This window comes from Lepidochelys kempii, chromosome 4, assembly GCF_965140285.1.
Source record: "Lepidochelys kempii isolate rLepKem1 chromosome 4, rLepKem1.hap1, whole genome shotgun sequence".
In the NCBI taxonomy this organism is placed as follows: domain Eukaryota; kingdom Metazoa; phylum Chordata; order Testudines; family Cheloniidae; genus Lepidochelys; species Lepidochelys kempii.
Genome location: NC_136383.1, coordinates 26,740,201 through 26,759,227, shown reverse-complemented (window position 1 = coordinate 26,759,227; position 19,027 = coordinate 26,740,201). Strand labels below are relative to the sequence as shown.

At 42.5% G+C, this 19,027-nt stretch overlaps 2 protein-coding genes across 3 annotated transcripts in view; one reads left to right on the top strand and one right to left on the bottom strand.

Moving 5' to 3' along the window:
• The window catches only part of DAPP1 (dual adaptor of phosphotyrosine and 3-phosphoinositides 1), a 45,634-nt gene extending 33,607 nt beyond the window's left edge, over positions 1-12,027 (bottom strand). The window contains exon 1 of the mRNA XM_073340783.2: positions 11,658-12,027. Within this exon, the coding sequence (XP_073196884.2) occupies positions 11,658-11,761 (104 nt within the window). The 5' untranslated portion in view covers positions 11,762-12,027. The remainder of the gene's footprint in view (positions 1-11,657) is intronic.
• Positions 1-18,408, top strand: part of LAMTOR3 (late endosomal/lysosomal adaptor, MAPK and MTOR activator 3) — a 62,888-nt gene extending 44,480 nt beyond the window's left edge. For both annotated transcript variants that reach the window (XM_073340789.2, XM_073340788.2), the window contains one exon: positions 11,240-18,408. In XM_073340789.2, the coding sequence (XP_073196890.1) occupies positions 11,240-11,247 (8 nt within the window). In that variant the 3' untranslated portion in view covers positions 11,248-18,408. The remainder of the gene's footprint in view (positions 1-11,239) is intronic.
• The last annotated feature ends 619 nt before the right edge of the window (positions 18,409-19,027 follow it).

Here is a 19,027-nt window from a genome sequence, read left to right as displayed (position 1 = left end):
TCTTTCTAGCCAACCTGCCAGTAGTGTGTCACTCTGAAAGGAAATGGAAACCTGGCAGTCTGGCCTCTTCTCATAGTCCAACTGATAGGAGCACATCTCTGAGGGATAAACAGCAGTGCTGTCCCCCAGCTGCAGGCACAAAACCAGAATCTGGCCGAAGTCTTGGGTACTGTCTCACAGAGAGCACTAGAATATCTGTGTTGTAATAATTCGGAATTTAGTATCATCTCTCTGTGGCATTGATGGCATACAACGTAATTTTAATGTTGGCCTCCTCATGGGAACTACGAAGAAACTCCATTGAACAGTAAGAGGCGGAAATTTCATTTGGCCATGCAATGACAAAATTCTCTGGGCAATTCTTCGCATGCTGGAGCATTTTTCCTGCAAGATATGCAGTTAACTCATCCTTTGTGCGAGCACGAGACAGTAGCTTCTTCATTGTGACACCACAGGTGTTTGTGGAGCCAATGATTTTGTCGTGGAAAGGTGCAAAACCAAGGAGTCTCTTCCAGGGCCGGCTGTACAGTTTTTGCCGCCCCAAGCAGTGCAAAGAACTGCCGCCGCGGATGGCCAAAGGGAGAAGCCGCCGCCGAATTGCCGCCGTGGCCAGGGGAACTGCCGCCCCTTTCTAACTGCCGCCCCAAGCACCTGCTTGGAACGCTTCTTGGTCTCGTCTTTCTGGTAATATTTTGAATTGATTAGATGGACTTTGTCACAGGTCTAGTATTTTCTCTTCAGCCTCCTAACCAAGTGTTCAGCCAAATCTTGGCAGGTGTTACCGTAGTAACCCGGGCCCTGGCCCTAGCACCTGCGACAGCCGTGGTACAGCAGCACGGAGCGCTGTCCTGGGGAGAGAGAGAGCGCCCGGGAGAGGGCCGCTCGAGCTCAGAATCTGCCTGCAGTGGGCAGTTGGAAAGTGGTTAGAGAAGAAGGGGTGAAAAGTGACTGTGCCAGGGTGAAAAGAGGATTGGCCAGAGGAAACTGTGTTAGAGAAAGCTGGACTGTGAAGGGCCATATGCAAGGAGCCCGGGGAGAAAGGGGGTTGGATAGGGGTTGGGGTCCTGGGGGGCAGTCGGGACAGGGTTGTGGATAGGGGTCGGGGCAGTCAGGGGACTGGGAGCAGGGGGGGCTGGGTGGGGGTGGTGTCCTTTGGGGTGGTTGGGGCAGGGGTCCCGGGAGGGGGCGGTCAGAGGACAAGGAGTTGGATGGGTCGGGAGTTCTGACGGGGGCAGGAAGTGGGAGGGGGTGGATAGGGGGGCGGGGTCCAGGCTGTTTGGGGAGGCACAGCCTTTCCTACCTGGCCCGCCATAAAGTTTTGCAACCCTGATGTGGCCCTCGGGCCAAAAAGTTTGCCCACCCCTGGTCAGGTCATCCCAGTCATGATTAATGTTTCATTCCAAATTCAGTGGAGTTCTGGAGCTGTCAGAAAACAAACAGCGGAGAGCATTTGGATGCTGTGTTATGCCCACCAGCCCCCAACGACCTTCATTGCTCTGTTTTCATGTTCTAAGGCTTCATCTGAGCTAAGAGCACAGAAGGGAACTGTCGACCTTTTAACAACCCAATTTCCTTTTTGAAATTCTTCCCATATGTCCAGGTCAGACTTTTCTACACCTCTTATTTCAGTGAGGTACCAGGCAATCATCGCAGAATAGTTCATCTAAAGCAAAAAAGTATTTCATGAAGTCTTCCAATGCTGCAAGGTGCAAATTCCAATTAGCAGTCCTGACAAATCGAATAAAAAGCAACTGAAGCTCAACCATCTTCATGCCGCACCAATTCAACCTGATGAAATTGCTTGATCCGTTCCGTGGTATTGCAGCTCTCCAGGGTGCACAATAGGTCAGAGAGAGTGGAATGTACGCTGGGTGAGTGGAACTGGTTTGGCAAGTCCTGTACACTTTGGAAAATGACTTCAAAGACCTCAGTCTGCTCTTCACAGAAGACGTTGAATTACGTTCTGTAATGTACAGTAGAACCTCAGCATTCCGAACACCTCGGGAATGGAGGTTGCTCGTAAAACTGAACAATACATTATGGTTGTTCTTTCAAAAGTTTACTACTGAACATTGACTTAATACAGCTTCGAAACTTTACTAGGCAGAAGAAAAATGCTCCTTTCTCTTTATTTTTTTAGTAGTTTACGTTTAACACAGTACGGTACTGTTTTTTTGGTTTTTGTTGTATCTGCTGCTGCCGGATTGCGTATGTCTGGTTGCAAATGAGGTGTGTGATTGGTTAGTTCATAACTCTGGTGTTCATAACGCTGAGGCGCTACTGTACTTACGTACCAACGTGCATACCATTTGCGGATGGATTCCAGTCATTTCTGGAGACGAAGCACTGGTTAAGACATCAGCATTACGACTCTTCTGACGTAATAAACAAAGCTGATAATCAATACTGCTGAACTACCGGTACTTCTTTTTTTGCCAATGATGGTAAATCAGCTTGAAGCACTGCTTCCACTTACCCAATTTTTTGATGTTACAGATTACGGTATCGCGTTCTGAGCATTAACTGGTAACACAGTACTGTCAGTCAAGGGTCACGTTTTAGCTGTGTGAGGGCTGCATGTTTGACATGCCTGTCTTAAGTAAAATTAAAAAACCCTATTTTTAAACATTTTCTTGACTATATATCTGCATCGAATCATGAAACTGGAAAGGACCTCGAGAGGTCATCTAGTTCAGTCCCCTGCACTCGTGGCAGGACTAAGATTATCTAGACCATTCCTGACAGGGGTGTTTGTCTAACCTGCATAATTGTTCTAGGTTTGTCGTGTTTGGTACCACTGTCCTTGTGGGATAACGGGATTTTGAATGATACCCAATTAGGATTCTGTAGATTTTTGCAAATCAAATGACACCTCTCTTAACTTTCTATTGCCCATGGAATTATGCATGTTCCCAGACAGAAAGAGCCAGATCCAAAGCCCACTGAAGTCAATAGGAAAGACTTTTATGACTTCAGTGGGCATTGGATCAGACACAAAGTGGACCACTACTCTGAAAAGTGACTTTGCAATATGGCATCACTGGTTCCTGTATTTATTGTCTCATTGATTTCCAGATCAATTATGCTGAGTTACCAGTTTTAAAAAATTATCTTTTTCTACCTACTAGCCCTGGAAACTCCATCTGGCATCTGAGAGTCAAACTGGGTTCTTTCTGCCTCACATGTCACTAACAGTAAGGATTCTGCAATTAGGACATAGCTAATAATTTTGCTGATGGAGTGCGAACAGAAATAGCATCAAACTCCCTCTCCCTCTGTAAGGCTAAAATGAGTAAAGAAAGGATAGCAGAAAATTATTTTAGTCAGTAAACAGAAACTAATATCCACAGGGAGCAGAGCTACTGGGTAAGAAGGGGCCTACTTTGCAGAACAAAACCAGACTTTAAGGTCAGATCCTCCTCCATTACTTTGTTTTGCTAGAGAAAAAATAATAAAATGTAGGAACATGAGTAACTGAAAGTAATTTTTCCAACCTTAAAGGCTTATGTCTTTTCTAGCTGTATTCTTTCTCTCCTTATACTTCTTTAATCTCTTCCACTCTCACTTCCATTTTCTCTTCCCCTTCTCTCAACTGATAATCTATTTCTGTGTGTCTCCAATTTCCAATGTGGTCTTGTTTCCTCCCTCTTTCTACCTAAAGAAATGTGTTGTTCAGTATAGCATAGCATACTATTTAAGTATGTACAAAACCCATCAGTGTGGAAAAACAAGAGATGAACTGTATACACCTTACAAAAAAGAAACGCTTGGCATGTACAGAAAAAACACTTCAAAAATAGTATCACACAATGTTGCTGTCACCTCCATACCAGAAAGAACAGAAAATGAACCAGTAGCACTGCAACTCATACCTATTGAAATTACACTGCAGAACTGGCCTCTTGCTTCTCAGATGACAAGCTGATCCACATTCTAATCTCTTGCACAAATATGTGAATTACAAGAGGATGGAATTCCCCTATGCCCCATGATTGCATGAAACGTGTTTCTAATCACAACACAAATAGAAGTTAGCATATATATGAACAGAAACAGCTATAAATACTATACGTAGATCCTAGGAGCAACCAAATACAGAATTTTAAAAAATTGCCTTATTTCCTCCTTTGTCAGTAAGAAGTCTCGCTAACAATCTTTTGCAGACACTTCTGTGTATCTCTCGGTGAATTTCAGTGCTTCCCTTTTAATCTTTTTAGTAATTTCAGGGAAGTGAGTTTTAACTGATGACTCCAGTCCCGGCGATGTCGATTTCAGCGCTAATCCCCTCCTCAGGGAGGAGTACAGAAATCAATTTTAAGAGCCCATTAAGTTGAAAAAATAGCTTCGTTGTGTGGACGGGTGCAGGGTTAAATTGATCTAACGCTGCTAAATTCGACCTAAACTCGTAGTGTGGACGAGGGCTTAGGCTATTCAGGATGTTCCAGCTTTTCCCTTTTCACTCCTTTTGCCAGGCACCCTTTCAGTGCACCACACAGCTTCCTTGTGTTGTTAGCACCATTTGAGTTTTCACACTTGACTCATGAATATCTGACCCCTAAAACTCTTGGCTATCCAAAGAGCTCCAAACATGTACTGCCTATACCGGCCATCATCCTTCCACCCACTCCCCAACTCCCCAAGACTGGGTGGCCAAAGGGAAGAGAATGCGAAGAGGAAAAACTTCTTGTGGTGGTGGGGTTCTCCAAAACTGTATGGTGGCTTAACAAAAGAAAGGAGAGAGTGAGGCGAGGCTAGGTTCTGGTTTTGATTTGATTGGGAAATTTGCCTATCAGAAAGACTAAAAGTATGTCTCTTGAAAGAAAACTGAGATTCTAGAGAAAAATAACCCAATCTGAGGAAAATCTGCAGTCAGACCCCAAAGAACTGGATTTACATTGCTTGAGATTATCTCTGTTTATAATTTTCAGGGAAAAAATCTTACCTCCTGGTTGTTGACATTTTGAGTGATACATGTTTCTGAGTTATGTCAGAGGCGGGAGGGAAACGGTGCTTTTTGCAAACAATGGTTTCAATGTTTTGACACAACAAAAATACAAACAACTGTTGTCAAAATTAGTGCACAGAGTACTTGAAGTTACTGCATTACTCTGGGTGTCTAGAGAAGGATTTCACCATGGGGTGCATGGGTTCTAGTTATTGCAGTCATTTTACATTCCTGTCCACTTCTGATTTGGTGGCAGGGTGACACATGAGGCATTTCCTGTAGCCTCTCTCCTTTGCCTCAAACATGAAGAAGTTTTTTCCTCACGCTTCAGTTAAAATGGTTTCCCATTTCCGATGGCTACTTCTTCAAAACCTCTCCAACTTCTTTGTTTCTATACAGTGAAGCAGAAGGTATGTCTGGTGCAGTTTCTTCACTGGCACATGAATTGCACACCTCTTTTGGAGGTGTAATGTGCTTTATGCCTAATGGTTTTCATTTTAGCAATAAGCCTCTATTGCTTGGTCCCAAGTGCATCCAGGTGCCTTCAGCAACCCAAAAAGTTTGCCAGTAACCTATAATGATTTTGTGCTATTAGCTGCGGCTCATTGACTTTACAGTTCATTTAAAAAACACATTATTTATGTGGTCTTTACACAGTGTGTATCCTTCCACTATGAAAACTAGTTTCTACGCAAAAGCTGATACAAAATACTAGGGAAAAGGTTACAAACACCTGTTCTAAACTATTCTAACTATATTAATTTTTTAAAATTTCCTTCTAATATTAACTTATTTTTCCAAAGTTCCTGGGGTATTTGTGTTCTTATCTCCCCTGTCCTGTGGCGCAAATGTCTAGCTGCCTTTTCAATAGCAGTTTATGGCCTAACAGCCACTTTCAACTCACTTTCTTCTATTAAAAAAACAAGTGGAATAATGAACAACTCAGTTTTAGCTTTTATAGTAGAAAGTGGATTACAAATAGCTGAAAGGCCACAAACCACTGCTGAAAGAGCAGACTGGCACTTGACCAAAAGGAACAGTTAAAACTTCACTTTTTCTCCTCTTGACCTTCCTCCTTTTTGTTTCATTTCAATCTAACCCTTCCACCTCTTCAATTAAGGTGTGACAGAACTCACAATAAACATCTCATAGTACCCACAACAAGGCCTCCAGTAAATCAAGGGAAGACCAGAACTGACATTCCTGATTAAATCTGAATAACAACAAGCAGACAAAAACATTTCAAGTAAATGAACAAAAAGTCAACCAACCATTCAGGCCTCCTTTATACACCATAAGGAAACAAAAAAGGGTTATGGAATTAAACTAAATCAAGCCTTAAACTGGTTTAGATGTATCTATAGTAGGGGTTTGCACTGGTGTAACTAGATTGATTTTTAAATTGTTACACTGATCCAACTTTTCTAATATAGGCCAGGTCCAATCCAATGTATTACAAAACTCCCAGCATCTTTCCTTTTATTTTTTCCCTTAGTTATTTTTCCATTTGATTCTCATATTACCGGTTGGAATAAATGCACAGTCATTTCTTTTAGTATGTGATCACTCACTATCTATTTTTTTCTTTAAAGAATTTCAATTACATTACTTATATTAAAGTAATGCTGAGAGGCCCCAATCAGGTTCCAAGTCTTGTTGCACTAGGGACTGCACACATGTATGGGTAGTCATTTGTCTTTATCCTAAAGACTGATGTTAACCGAAAAAGCCTACATTATAGGTTAGAATTTAAGGCTGTGATCTTGCAAGATGGTCTATGTGGATGGATCCCTAGGTCCACTGTAGGTGAGAGGCTTCAAGGAGCCAGTGAGATAACTTGTGGATCCTATTAACTGAGAGAAAAAAGGGGAGACTGTCTTCTCAGACTGAGGTACCCTTCCTGTATACTCTCGTTCCCCCTCATTAGGGGAGGGTGGGAGGATTCAGAGATGGGCTGAATCTTAGCAGTTAGACTGAAGGGGGCCAACCCTGAATATTGGTTATTTGGCAAGGAGCCTTTTAACGTTGCACTTGCGCTCAAGTAGATGCCTGATATTGATGGGGGTGGAGTCCCTCCCATTAAAATTAAAATAAAATAAAATAAAATAAAGTTGCAGCCCTTCTCCTTTTCAATCCATCCCTGCATCTGTGTTACATTCACCTGCGTGTCCTGATCTGCTATGTCACAGTTGAAAATTTAAAGCTGTGATCCTGCAAGGTTGTCTCTGAGGATGAATCCCCACTGAAGTCAGTTTTCAGAGTAGCAGCCGTGTTAGTCTGTATTCACAAAAAGAAAAGGAGTACTTGTGGCACCTTAGAGACGAACACATTTATTTGAGCATAAGCGAGCTGTAGCTCACGAAAGCTTATGCTCAAATTAATGTGTTCGTCTCTAAGGTGCCACAAGTCCTCCTTTTCTTTTTACTGAAGTCAGTGGGGCTCCATGTGGGCCCAGGTCTCTGCCTGCTCAGACTAACTGACTGAATCAGGATCTAAATGAATAAGTCAGGTAATGAGAATGTAATAAGTCAGGTAATGATTCTCACAGCAGCTGCAACTCAGCCTATTTGCACATGGCTAAAGCATACCTTTAACATCATGACCAGTAATATTACAAATGAAAAAGAGAAATAAGTTACAGTTGCTGTGGGAACCATTACTCAGTGCTTTCATTTCACTTTTGCCATGAGTAGATCTTCCCGCCTCTACACTTTCAAATGGGGGTGGGGGTAATACCTGTTGGGAGGAGGTTTTAATTCTGAGTTTCTTCAGCATGTCAAATTTACTTTCTTCATTCATTAAACTTGCCATCAAAAGAAACAGACACATAATCTCCACCCTTACATTAAGCATTTTTTTTTCCTTTGTGGGTCTTCTAATCTTCACCAACTTCCTCAGAAACTATAGATGCCAGCCTTTCTATCCCAGCCTTTCTGTTTCTGGGATTTTATTTGTGGTTTTCTCCTTCCTCCTTTGCCTCCTCTCCCCCTCCTCAATCCCATCTGTGCTGTTGCTCCCATCCACAGCTTTTGCTTAGAGCAACACAGCCAGCCTGAAACTGATGCAAACCTAGTCAGGTTCACTGTCTTGGCATGATGAAAGCACTGTAGGCAGATCTTACAAAATGCACTCAACCAATTACCAGCAGTGCATAAGTAGGGTGACCAGATAGCATCTGTGAAAAAACGGGACAGGGTATTCAGGGTAATAGGTGCCTATATAAGAAAAAGTCCCAAAAAACAGGACCGTCCCTTTAAAAACGGGACATCTGATCACCCTATGCGAAAGGAACTGGCCCATAGTTTAAACTTGTGTGTGTGTCTCTCACATTTTCAACAGTGGCTTGTAATTTTGAGTGACTCTGTCATAAATATAAAGGGAAGGGTAAACCCCTTTGAAATCCCTCCTGGCCAGGGGAAAGCTCCTCTCACCTGTAAAGGGTTAAGAAGCTAAAGGTAACCTCGCTGGCACCTGACCAAAATGACCAATGAGGAGACAAGATACTTTCAAAAGCTGGGAGGAGGGAGAGAAACAAAGGGTCTGTGTCTGTCTGTAGTCGCCTTGGCCGGGGACAGAACAGGAATGGAGTCTTAGAACTTTTAGTAAGTAATCTAGCTAGGTATGTGTTAGATTATGATTTCTTTAAATGGCTGAGAAAAGAATTGTGCTGAATAGAATAACTATTTCTGTCTGTGTATCTTTTTTGTAACTTAAGGTTTTGCCTAGAGGGGTTCTCTATGTTTTTGAATCTAATTATCCTGTAAGATATCTACCATCCTGATTTTACAGGGGGGGATTTCTTTATTTCTATTTACTTCTATTTTTTATTAAAAGTCTTCTTGTAAAACACTGAATGCTTTTTCATTGTTCTCAGATCCAAGGGTTTGGGTCTGTGGTCACCTATGCAAATTGGTGAGGCTTTTTATCCAACATTTCCCAGAAAAGGGGGGGTGCAAGTGTTGGGAGGATTGTTCATTATTCTTAAGATCCAAGGGTCTGGGTCTGTAGTCACCTAGGCAAATTGGTGAGGCTTTTTATCCAACATTTCCCAGAAAAGGGGGGGTGCAAGTGTTGGGAGGATTGTTCATTATTCTTAAGATCCAAGGGTCTGGGTCTGTAGTCACCTAGGCAAATTGGTGAGGCTTTTTACCAAACCTTGTCCAGGAAGTGGGGTACAAGGTTTTGGGAAGTATTTTGGGGGGAAGGACGCGTCCAAACAGCTCTTCCCCAGTAACCAGTATTAGTTTGGTGGTGGTAGCGGCCAGTCCAGGGTGTAATATTTTGTACCTTGGGGAAGTTTTGACCTAAGCTGGTAAAGATAAGCTTAGGAGGTTTTTCATGCAGGTCCCCACATCTGTATTTCTAGTTCAAAAAATCTCAACTGGATCTCAAAATGATTTCAGGTTAATCCCACCGCTGCCACCATGTCACGGTTCCTCCCCCACTCTGAACTCTAGGGTACAGATGTGGGGACCTGCATGAAAAACCTCCTAAGCTTATCTTTACCAGCTTAGGTCAAAACTTCCCCAAGGTACAAAATATTACACCCTGGACTGGCCGCTACCACCACCAAACTAATACTGGTTACTGGGGAAGAGCTGTTTGGACGCGTCCTTCCCCCCAAAATACTTCCCAAAACCTTGCACCCCACTTCCTGGACAAGGTTTGGTAAAAAGCCTCACCAATTTGCCTAGGTGACTACAGACCCAGACCCTTGGATCTTAAGAATAATGAACAATCCTCCCAACACTTGCACCCCCCCTTTCCTGGGAAATGTTGGATAAAAAGCCTCACCAATTTGCATAGGTGACCACAGACCCAAACCCTTGGATCTGAGAACAATGAAAAAGCATTCAGTGTTTTACAAGAAGACTTTTAATAAAAAATAGAAGTAAATAGAAATAAAGAAATCCCCCCTGTAAAATCAGGATGGTAGATATCTTACAGGATAATTAGATTCAAAAACATAGAGAACCCCTCTAGGCAAAACCTTAAGTTACAAAAAAGATACACAGAAATAGTTATTCTATTCAGCACAATTCTTTTCTCAGCCATTTAAAGAAATCATAATCTAACACATACCTAGCTAGATTACTTACTAAAAGTTCTAAGACTCCATTCCTGTTCTGTCCCCGGCCAAGACGACTACAGACAGACACAGACCCTTTGTTTCTCTCCCTCCTCCCAGCTTTTGAAAGTATCTTGTCTCCTCATTGGTCATTTTGGTCAGGTGCCAGCGAGGTTACCTTTAGCTTCTTAACCCTTTACAGGTGAGAGGAGCTTTCCCCTGGCCAGGAGGGATTTCAAAGGGGTTTACCCTTCCCTTTATATTTATGACAGACTCCATTTCTGGGCACCCAATTTGTGACACGTTTTCAGAAGTACTGTGTAACAAGCTGGGTGTGTTTGACTGAAACCAAACCAAACCAAGCAGATGATGATCTAGTGGGGAAAATGTTATGCTTGTTTTGCTGAACTCCCTGTTGCAGACCTTTCGCTAACTCAATCAGGTGTTAAGGAGAGAGGAGTGACGCTCTAGAGATGACATGGGCTATGCAGTCTTTGGACAGGAACTTGGGGAGCAGCCACGCCTGCTGAAAAGGCTTTTGCTGGATTTTATGTTTCAGCAGGAATTATTTTCGTGAATAAAACCAAACTGCAGGAAGATGTTCCAAATGCGGTGGTCAATGGCACCCCATGCAACCTCACTAGAAATGAAAGGAATTGCAAAGGGTGTAAGTCAGCACAGAATTCGGCCATATGGAAGGAGGCCAAATTCTGCCCTTGGATGCACACACAGAGCTTACTTTGAAGTTAATTGGAGGCTCTGGTGTAGTTGCAGAACAAGCATTTGGTCTGTGTAATTTGCCAGCTACTACCATTTTAGCACAGTAGTAGTTCTCATTTCTGATCAAGCATAATGACACACTTTAACTCCTCATTATCTCCCAGTTCATAATGATAATAGCAAAGGTACCAAACACAAGCAAATAGTCATGCAGAACCTTCATATTACTGGGTTGTTGTTTTTTTCTCTCCTCACCCCTTATTTTTTCAACGGTGCATTCAAATAAATAAATCATAATTCTGTTAAAATGTTCTGAAAAAATGCTAACTCTCAAAGACTATTCAGCAACAGCAGACAACCTCAAATCCTAACAGCTGCTGAAATGTCCCTCTTTAATCGATAAAGTTTCTTGCAGGCTTTTCCGCATTTTTTAAATTCACATTTTGGGTAATTTAACAGATCATCCTCTTTTAAAAAAAATAATAATAATAATAATTCTCAAACAGAAACTTGAAATGACCCCTTCACGCTGATACCACACATCCACCCAGCTGCACGGAGACCCGCACACAGGCAGACGCACAGAGCAACTTCCTCATTCCTGGTGGGGAAGGAGGGGGACGACCATCACAACCGTTGTCCTGGGCTGGAGGCCCCAAACCCCGCCGCCCTCCTGCAGCTGCCACGGTGGAAGCAGCCCCGGGCATTCCTGCGACTGCTCACCATCCACACAATGCAGAGCGATCCCTACTTCCCCTCTGGCTTCCAGGGCGGGAGGGAAAGGAGGCGACGGGCCAGCAGCAGGGAGGAGTGACCTGCAGCTAGGTACCAGCCATGCGATTTCTGGGGGGAGGGCTTCAAACACTGGCTTGACCCCCCACCGCGCGCGGTGCAGGGAAAGCCCAGGGCCCTGCTGCCCCTTACCCTAGGCTCTGCAGCTCCTCTAGCACGTCCCCTTCTTGCTCCGCGGGGAGGACCCCCGTGCCTCGGCTCATCTTCGCGCCTCCTCGCGCCTCTGCTTTGCCCATCCGCACCACCTGCGGCTCGCGCCCCGCCGCGCGCGGGGACGGGCAGGCAGAGACCGGGGGCCCCCTGCCCCGGCTCCCGCTCAGCGGCCGCGGAGGAGGCGCTCCGCACGAGCAGCAGCCCGCTGCTGCTGCTGCATGGCAAGCGAGCCCAATGAGGAAGTGAGAGCGGGTCCCTCCCTGCACCTAACCACCCTGCCCGAGGCGCCGGCAGGGAGGGAAGCGCTGGCCCCCGGGGGAATGCAGCCGGCGCGCGCGGCATTGTGTGGAAGGTGCGTGTGGCTCGAGCTGGGAGGAGGAGGAGGAGGAGGAGGAAGGCTCGTGGCTAGGGACCAAGCCTCGGCAATTCCCCGCCTCCAAACAACCTTTTCTCTGCCTCCTCATCTTCTGTGACACCGCCCTGTTGGAGACCTGTAGTGGCTTCCCTGTCTCACTCCAGGACCTGAGTAAGCCAGGGGTAGGCAAGCTAGGGCACGCCAGCTGATTTTCAGTGGCGCTCACACTGCCCGGGTCCTGGCCACCGGTCCAGGGAGGGGGCTCTGCATTTTAATTTAATTTTAAATGAAGCTTCTTAAACACCTTTAAAAACCTCATTTACTCTACATACAACAATAGTTCCATTATATATTATCGACTTATAGAAAGTGACCGTCTACAAACGGTAAAATGCAGTACTGGCAGGCGAAACCTTCAGTTAGAGTGACTAGATGAAGACTCGGCACACCACTTCTGAAAGGTTGCTGACCCCTGGAGGGTTCTGGGTTTCCAGTGACGCCATGGAGCTGGGCCCACGCTCAGAAGGGGCCCTGGCCCGCTCCGTTTGCTGGCTTCTTCCCTCCTCCGACCCCCCCCGCCCTTGTTCCTCTCGACCTGCAGGGTTGTGTAGGGCGCTCTGCATTTGTGGGGGGATTTTGGGGAGGCTCTGGCCATAGGGAGTCAGGGGAGCTCCCAAAGCGACTGTGCCTCAGCAACACAATCCTTCCATGAGTGACAAGTGTGCAGGGGATGTATGCAGGCTGCATTATCCTTTACAATGGTTCAGCTTGATAACCTGCACCTGACACACTCTAGCTGCTTATTAGGGAATTAGGGGAATTGGAACATGTAATTCACCACCAATGTGGCACCCCTGGGGATAATGCCAGCCATCATGTCACTCAGAGCTTGGGTGTATGATGTGGTGTTAAAAACACCTGAGGCCTCTGTATGCTACATCTTCTACTGTTACTATCACCCGTGGAGAATGGGCGACAGGAGACTTGATGATTACCTGTTCCGTTCTTTCCCTCTGGGCCACCTGGCATTGGCCACTGTCGGAAGACAGGATACTGGCTAGATGGACCTTTGGTCTGACCCAGTATGGCTATTCTTATGTAACTGTTCCAGTGGTGAATTACAAGTTTAAATTTTCCTAAGTCCTATCAGGTGGTTGGGGGGGAGAGGTGGGAGATGGAAATAGTCTGGATTTATCTCCTCCTTCCTGCCCGTCATTATTGCTCCATTTGTGTGATGTGTATGTCCAGTGATGCACAAAGGGAGGAATCTTTTTTCCTGCTACTGCTACCTCCTTACCTTCCCCATTCATACCTATCAACAGTAGATCTTCTCAAGGCTATCCTGAAGTCTCTTCTCCACACACAATTCCACACCTAGCTATTAGCAGATTTGTCTTGGGATTTATCCTCTGAAGTCTGCACAGAAAGGGGCAGGCCTGCTGACTGCCTCCTGAAGATGTCAGTGGCCTAGTGGGCTTAGTAGACTATCATGCCTCATCCATCTCAAGAAGATAATATCAAGTAGTGAGAGCCACAGTGTGAGGGGAGTTGTGTGAGGACTGAGCCTCACGGGATGCGGTTTCATAGCTTCAGAAAAGTGTCAACTACCAGATATTTAATCAAGTCCCAGAACCTTTGACATTTCCCCATTGTTGGTGTTTATTCGTTTTGCAAAGCTGTTGTTAGTTTTGGTGGATGTTCTTATGATTTTTACAATGTAGTGGCTGCATTTTGTGCATCTTTTTATATGTGTTTAAGGTAATGTTTCTGCTGAATTTTCTGGGTATGTATTTTTTCATTGCTTTTTAAACTGTTTTTATTCATGAGGTTATTTTATACACTTTGATTATGCAAATGCTGGCAAATTCTTGTCTTTGTTAAGCCACTTTGTTAATGTGAAAATGTTTCAATGAACCTGTTATATTCATGATATAGAAACAGAGAAAATAGCAAAAAGCATAAAATACTCTTTCTGGGAGGCTGAATTGCAATAGTACTTTATTTCTTAAAATACAGAACTTTTACATAAAAGAATCAAAAACATAGAGAGAGAACGCAGGCTGCTTCTTAAGGCAGAGAGGCATAACTCAATCCACCTTGCTGCAGGCTGGCTCCTTGCAAACTGACTGCTGATAGACTCTGATTGTACCCTTCTCTACAGAGCCCCTTAGCCTACAAGCAGGACTAGGAAACCCCTAGAGAATTTTAAGTGATAGTTTACAAATTTAACACAGATTTCAAATGCATGACTGAACCAAAAATTGCTTGTAGCAAATACTTTAATGTAATACACTCAGTCTGAAATTTGCACCTTATGCCCATTGTTGAGTGAGTGGTGTATACTTAAAGGAGTGAACAGAACTGATATGTACTTTTCTGATATACACAGTAATGTGAATAACACATGCTGTTATTGTGTATTGGTCAAACATGAAAGGTTGGCAAGAATAGCCTGGTGCCCTGCTAATTAAAGATTCATAGATTATAGGCCACAAGGGACCGCTGTGATCATCTAGTGTAACCTCCTGTATAACACAGGCCAGAGAACGTCTCTGAATTAAATTCTAGAGCAGATCTTTCAGAAAAACATCCAATCTTGATTTTAAAAGTGAATCTATTAATATTATGTTACATATAACCAAAAATTCAAAATAGATTCAGGCACAAGCCTCCAATAGTTGGATATCCCGCTCAGAATCCCATTTTATTTAGAGGATAATCCCTTGGAAAAAAAATATGTCATGTTGACAACTAAGCACATTTACAGATTCAGTGATTCTAGAGCACCACACTTCCTTCCTCTTTCTTCTCCCCACACCAGACTCAAACAGTTCCCAAACTCATGAATTTACCAGTGTATCCTGGTTAAACTCACCAGACCTTTGTATTTTTGAGTGGCGGTTCTGCAGAGCCCCACTCTGTGTCCTATCATTAGACTGCCTTGCTCATTTGTTGATTTGGGACTTTATCCTTACATCTTCTGTCAACCTTCCTTTCATTTCACATCAGGGCTTGCTTTGCCATTTAAAGAAGCTGTACACTACAGATATGCAAATATCCTCCTAACGGTTGCTGTTTGCTTGTGAAAGCAAAATATCATGTGTTTGTAAAGGTCATGCTCTTTGTCTTGGCACTGATTTCTCAAAAATAAAATATGCACTAAAATGAAACTAGTCTAGAACAATTTATTTGATTTGCAATGCAGGCCTACTTCTTTGTTGCTCTTTGTGTTACAGATTAAACAATTTAGAAGGAAAGAACTTTCGTGAACTCAGTGATGGCTAATGCTCTGTAAGATTTTCCACAGGTTAGGCAGGAATTGTTTGCTAGTTGCTCCTCTAACTCTTGCTTTCTCTGCCTGCAATGTGCCACCTTCTCTCCTTGACTATACATCTCACATCAAAACAAATTCTGCCCCAGATACCATTTTGGCTGGTTCAAATGAGCTTGCTTGTTAGCTTCCCACAGGTTGCTATTGGTCATAGTGGGAGAGGCTTTTTCCCAGTGCATCTTTGTAGCTTTTTTATCCATTAAAAAGTTCACTAGATAACATTTCTTTTGGGAGCCTGGAACTGTAATCCATACATTTCTTTCAGGCAATCATAGATATTTTTGACATCTCCATTGTCCTTTTGAGCTTGATTTTTTTTTCTTTCCTATCCTACCAGCTGCCTTGCTTCTATCAAAGTTTGCAGAGATGGTTGAAATGACCTTTTTATTTATTTTCTTTTTTTTTTCTCCATGTCTGGGTTATCTCATTGTGAGAAAAAGAAAGGTGCAAATCAAAATTTCTCTTTATTTGAAAAAAGACTAAAAGAAGAAATTTAATAAAATCCAAACAACAAACCATCACAAGCCTTTTTAAGGGCTTTACCAACTGCGTCACAAATCAGCATAAAAGCTCATAGCTTGAGACAGGCTTTTATAAGCTCTTGTGTTCTCTGCAGCAGTGCATCTTGGTAGGTGAATGTTACCTAGCTGTCAAGCTCAGCTCATTTTAGAGAAGTTGCTTCCTCCTACTTGGCATGTGAATTTCTCTTCATACAGAAAAAAACAAACAAACTTGCATATTGTGCCTATTGATTGTCACTCTAATCAGCTACATCTAATAATTCTTAAAATCACATTCTTCACTTGAACCAATTACAGACACACTGGGAACAGAAAGGCCATGTGACTTCTAAACTACATTTCCCAGAATACCACAGGCTCTAGGGTCAGGGTTCATTCCTCATGCCCAGGTACAAAAGCTGCTGCCACAGAGTAATTAGTTCATGGAGGAGACTGGTAGGAAACAGCAATGTTCCAGCTCACTGGTCATCCTGAAGCATAGTCAAATGTATAAACATCATCAACAGAAACAACACAATAAGGTACTGTTTTGCTGATGAAGGCATAGTTTGGTTGCATCCCTCCTCTTTCCCCTGTCCACGCTATATGCTCAGCTTCATAAGTGTTTCATTTTCCTCAGAAATGATCCCTTAAATGATCCCCCCTTTGATACTCAAATAGCCATGGAAATTATAGGTTTAAACACTTTCCCCTGCCCCCCAGCAATCTCTGTCTCAGGGTAATACTTGCAAATTTTACATTCATCTCACAAGAAAAACAAAACTTAAAGTCTGCTGGCCTGCAAACTGTGGGGAGAGAAAAGTAGTAGCAGTACCCTTTGTTTCCTGTCTTAAGTATTTTTATTGCCATTCCATGCAGTAGCAAGGCACCCTAATTATGGCAAGGCTTTAAATCCCAATAGATACTCTCTAATTAGAAGCTCCCATGCTCCATAGACTCTTGAAGTCTTTGCATCAAGATTGGATGTCTTTCTAAAACGTATGCTATTGTTCAACCAGAAATTATGGAAGTGATGCAGAAATATGGACAATATAACTGTGTGAGGGTCTATTGCGTGTGTTATGCAGGAGTTCAGAATTATAATGACAATTATATAGACAATTATAATGGCCCCTTCTGGCCTCAAAGTTTATGAAGCAGTTGTTTAAAGTTGTTTGGAATAATTTCAGTTAACTTTAGAATAAACAACAGCTAATTATTAAATGGATATAATAGAAGATTATTGACATTCATGGATGTAATAGGAAATAATTATGAGATACATTCTGCGCTCATTTAGACTGCTGTAAATCTGGACTTCGGTTGCAGTAGATTTATGACTATAATACAAAGTAGAATCTGCTTTATACAGTTGTTAACCTAATAAACATGGTAAAGAGACACTATCAATATAAAAATCTCATTTAAAAACACTTATTGCTTTTATTAGTAATGCTTTAGATAATTGAAACGGAGAGAATTTGAAAACTCTAATGTACTTATCGCTGGTTTATTTTTTCATATCACTCCTTTTAAGCAATGTGAGTAGACTCATCAGGTTCTAGATCACTTGTACTAGCACATATGCAGTAATATTTGGGTTGTAAACAGCAAAAGGAAATGTTTTCATCCAGACAAACTTCTTGAAATAGAAAAAAATTTCTGAGTCATGAGGTCCTTGCTCAGTTTTTACTCAGGCAAACTCAGTTAATGAAAGTTTTGCTCCAATAGGGGCAGAGCCAAAATCTGAAAATTTTGCATCTCTAGATTTGTCCCTGTCAGATCAAATTTGTGGTTTAAAATACTTATTTGAAGTTGCAATAACTTGTGAGTATTATATATCTGGCTTCTAAATATATGAAGCTATCCCTGTGCAATCTTGCTTAGTTCAGTACGGTTGTCTGGGTGCAACTGAGGACAGAATCTGGTTTGATCACTCATGGTAGTGATTTTATGTATGTTTGTTTTTCCCCAAATCCACCATTCCACTGAAGAGAAATCTCTCTGGCACATCTAAGACACAGTTGAAGACAAGCTAATGGGACTTTTGTGTGCCCTCTGCTGGCTCTGAAACGGTTAACTAGCACATCTTATTCCCAAAGCCTTGGGATATCCTTGTTCATGCTGATGAGCATACAACAGAAGGACTAGACCTTAAGCAAGACTTAGAACAATTAGATATCTACAAGTAAATGTTGGTAAACATCACTTTTACTGTACACACACAAACCAATGAAAAAAAAATGTTTCCATCAATGATAATTGATAGGCAAAGTAAGAAAATGCTGCTTTAGAACTTATTAGAGCTTGCTTTAAAGTTATTTACTTTGTATATTTTATATGTGATGCTTACATTTTGTGTTTTAATGCCTATAAAGCTTTAACTTTTGAAATCTGAATGTCTGCTGTCATTGAATAATTGTCTGACCCCCCATAATTTCCTGTCATTGTGAAAATTTAAATTAATAAAAAAATAAACTATATTATCTGTCAAAATTATGTTAAAAGATTGACTTTTGCCAAGCCAGCTTTAAGGCACTCGCCCTCCAGCCCCTGAAAAAGTAAACGAAAATGGATTGTTAATGTCAAGCTCCAGCAGCATTACTGAGTGGAAAAATCTGTTTGCAAGATAAAAAGAGACAAAATTGCTAGGAAAATAAAATGCATGTTTAGACTTTTAAATGGTTAGATACAGGAGTAGATTAAAGCACACTGATCAGGTAACTTATAGTGCACAGCAGCAGGGTCCACATAGACACTCAGTACACAGCAGGTTAGTACAGGATAATATTTACATCCCAGCTTGCTGCGAACTCAATGTCTCTATAGACTAGCCCTGAGAGTGTTGCAATTCATGGAGTAAAACTGTTAAATTAGAAATCAAGTAAAGCTATGAACAGTTTCACATGCCTGCCTGAGAAACTTAATTTAGTTTTGCCAAAAGAACAAATTAGAGTCTTGCGATCTGATTCTGCAGCCTCTTTACATGAGCAATTCCCATGAAGTCAATAGGAGTCACCCATGTGGAGCAGTACAGAATCAGACCATAATCCCAAAATAAGTACATTAAGTGGAGCACTCTGAGGGACCTAGAGATAAATAAGGTAAAAGGGAGTTTCTCTTAATATCAGAATAGTTTAGTAAATGTATAATTGTCTCTAGC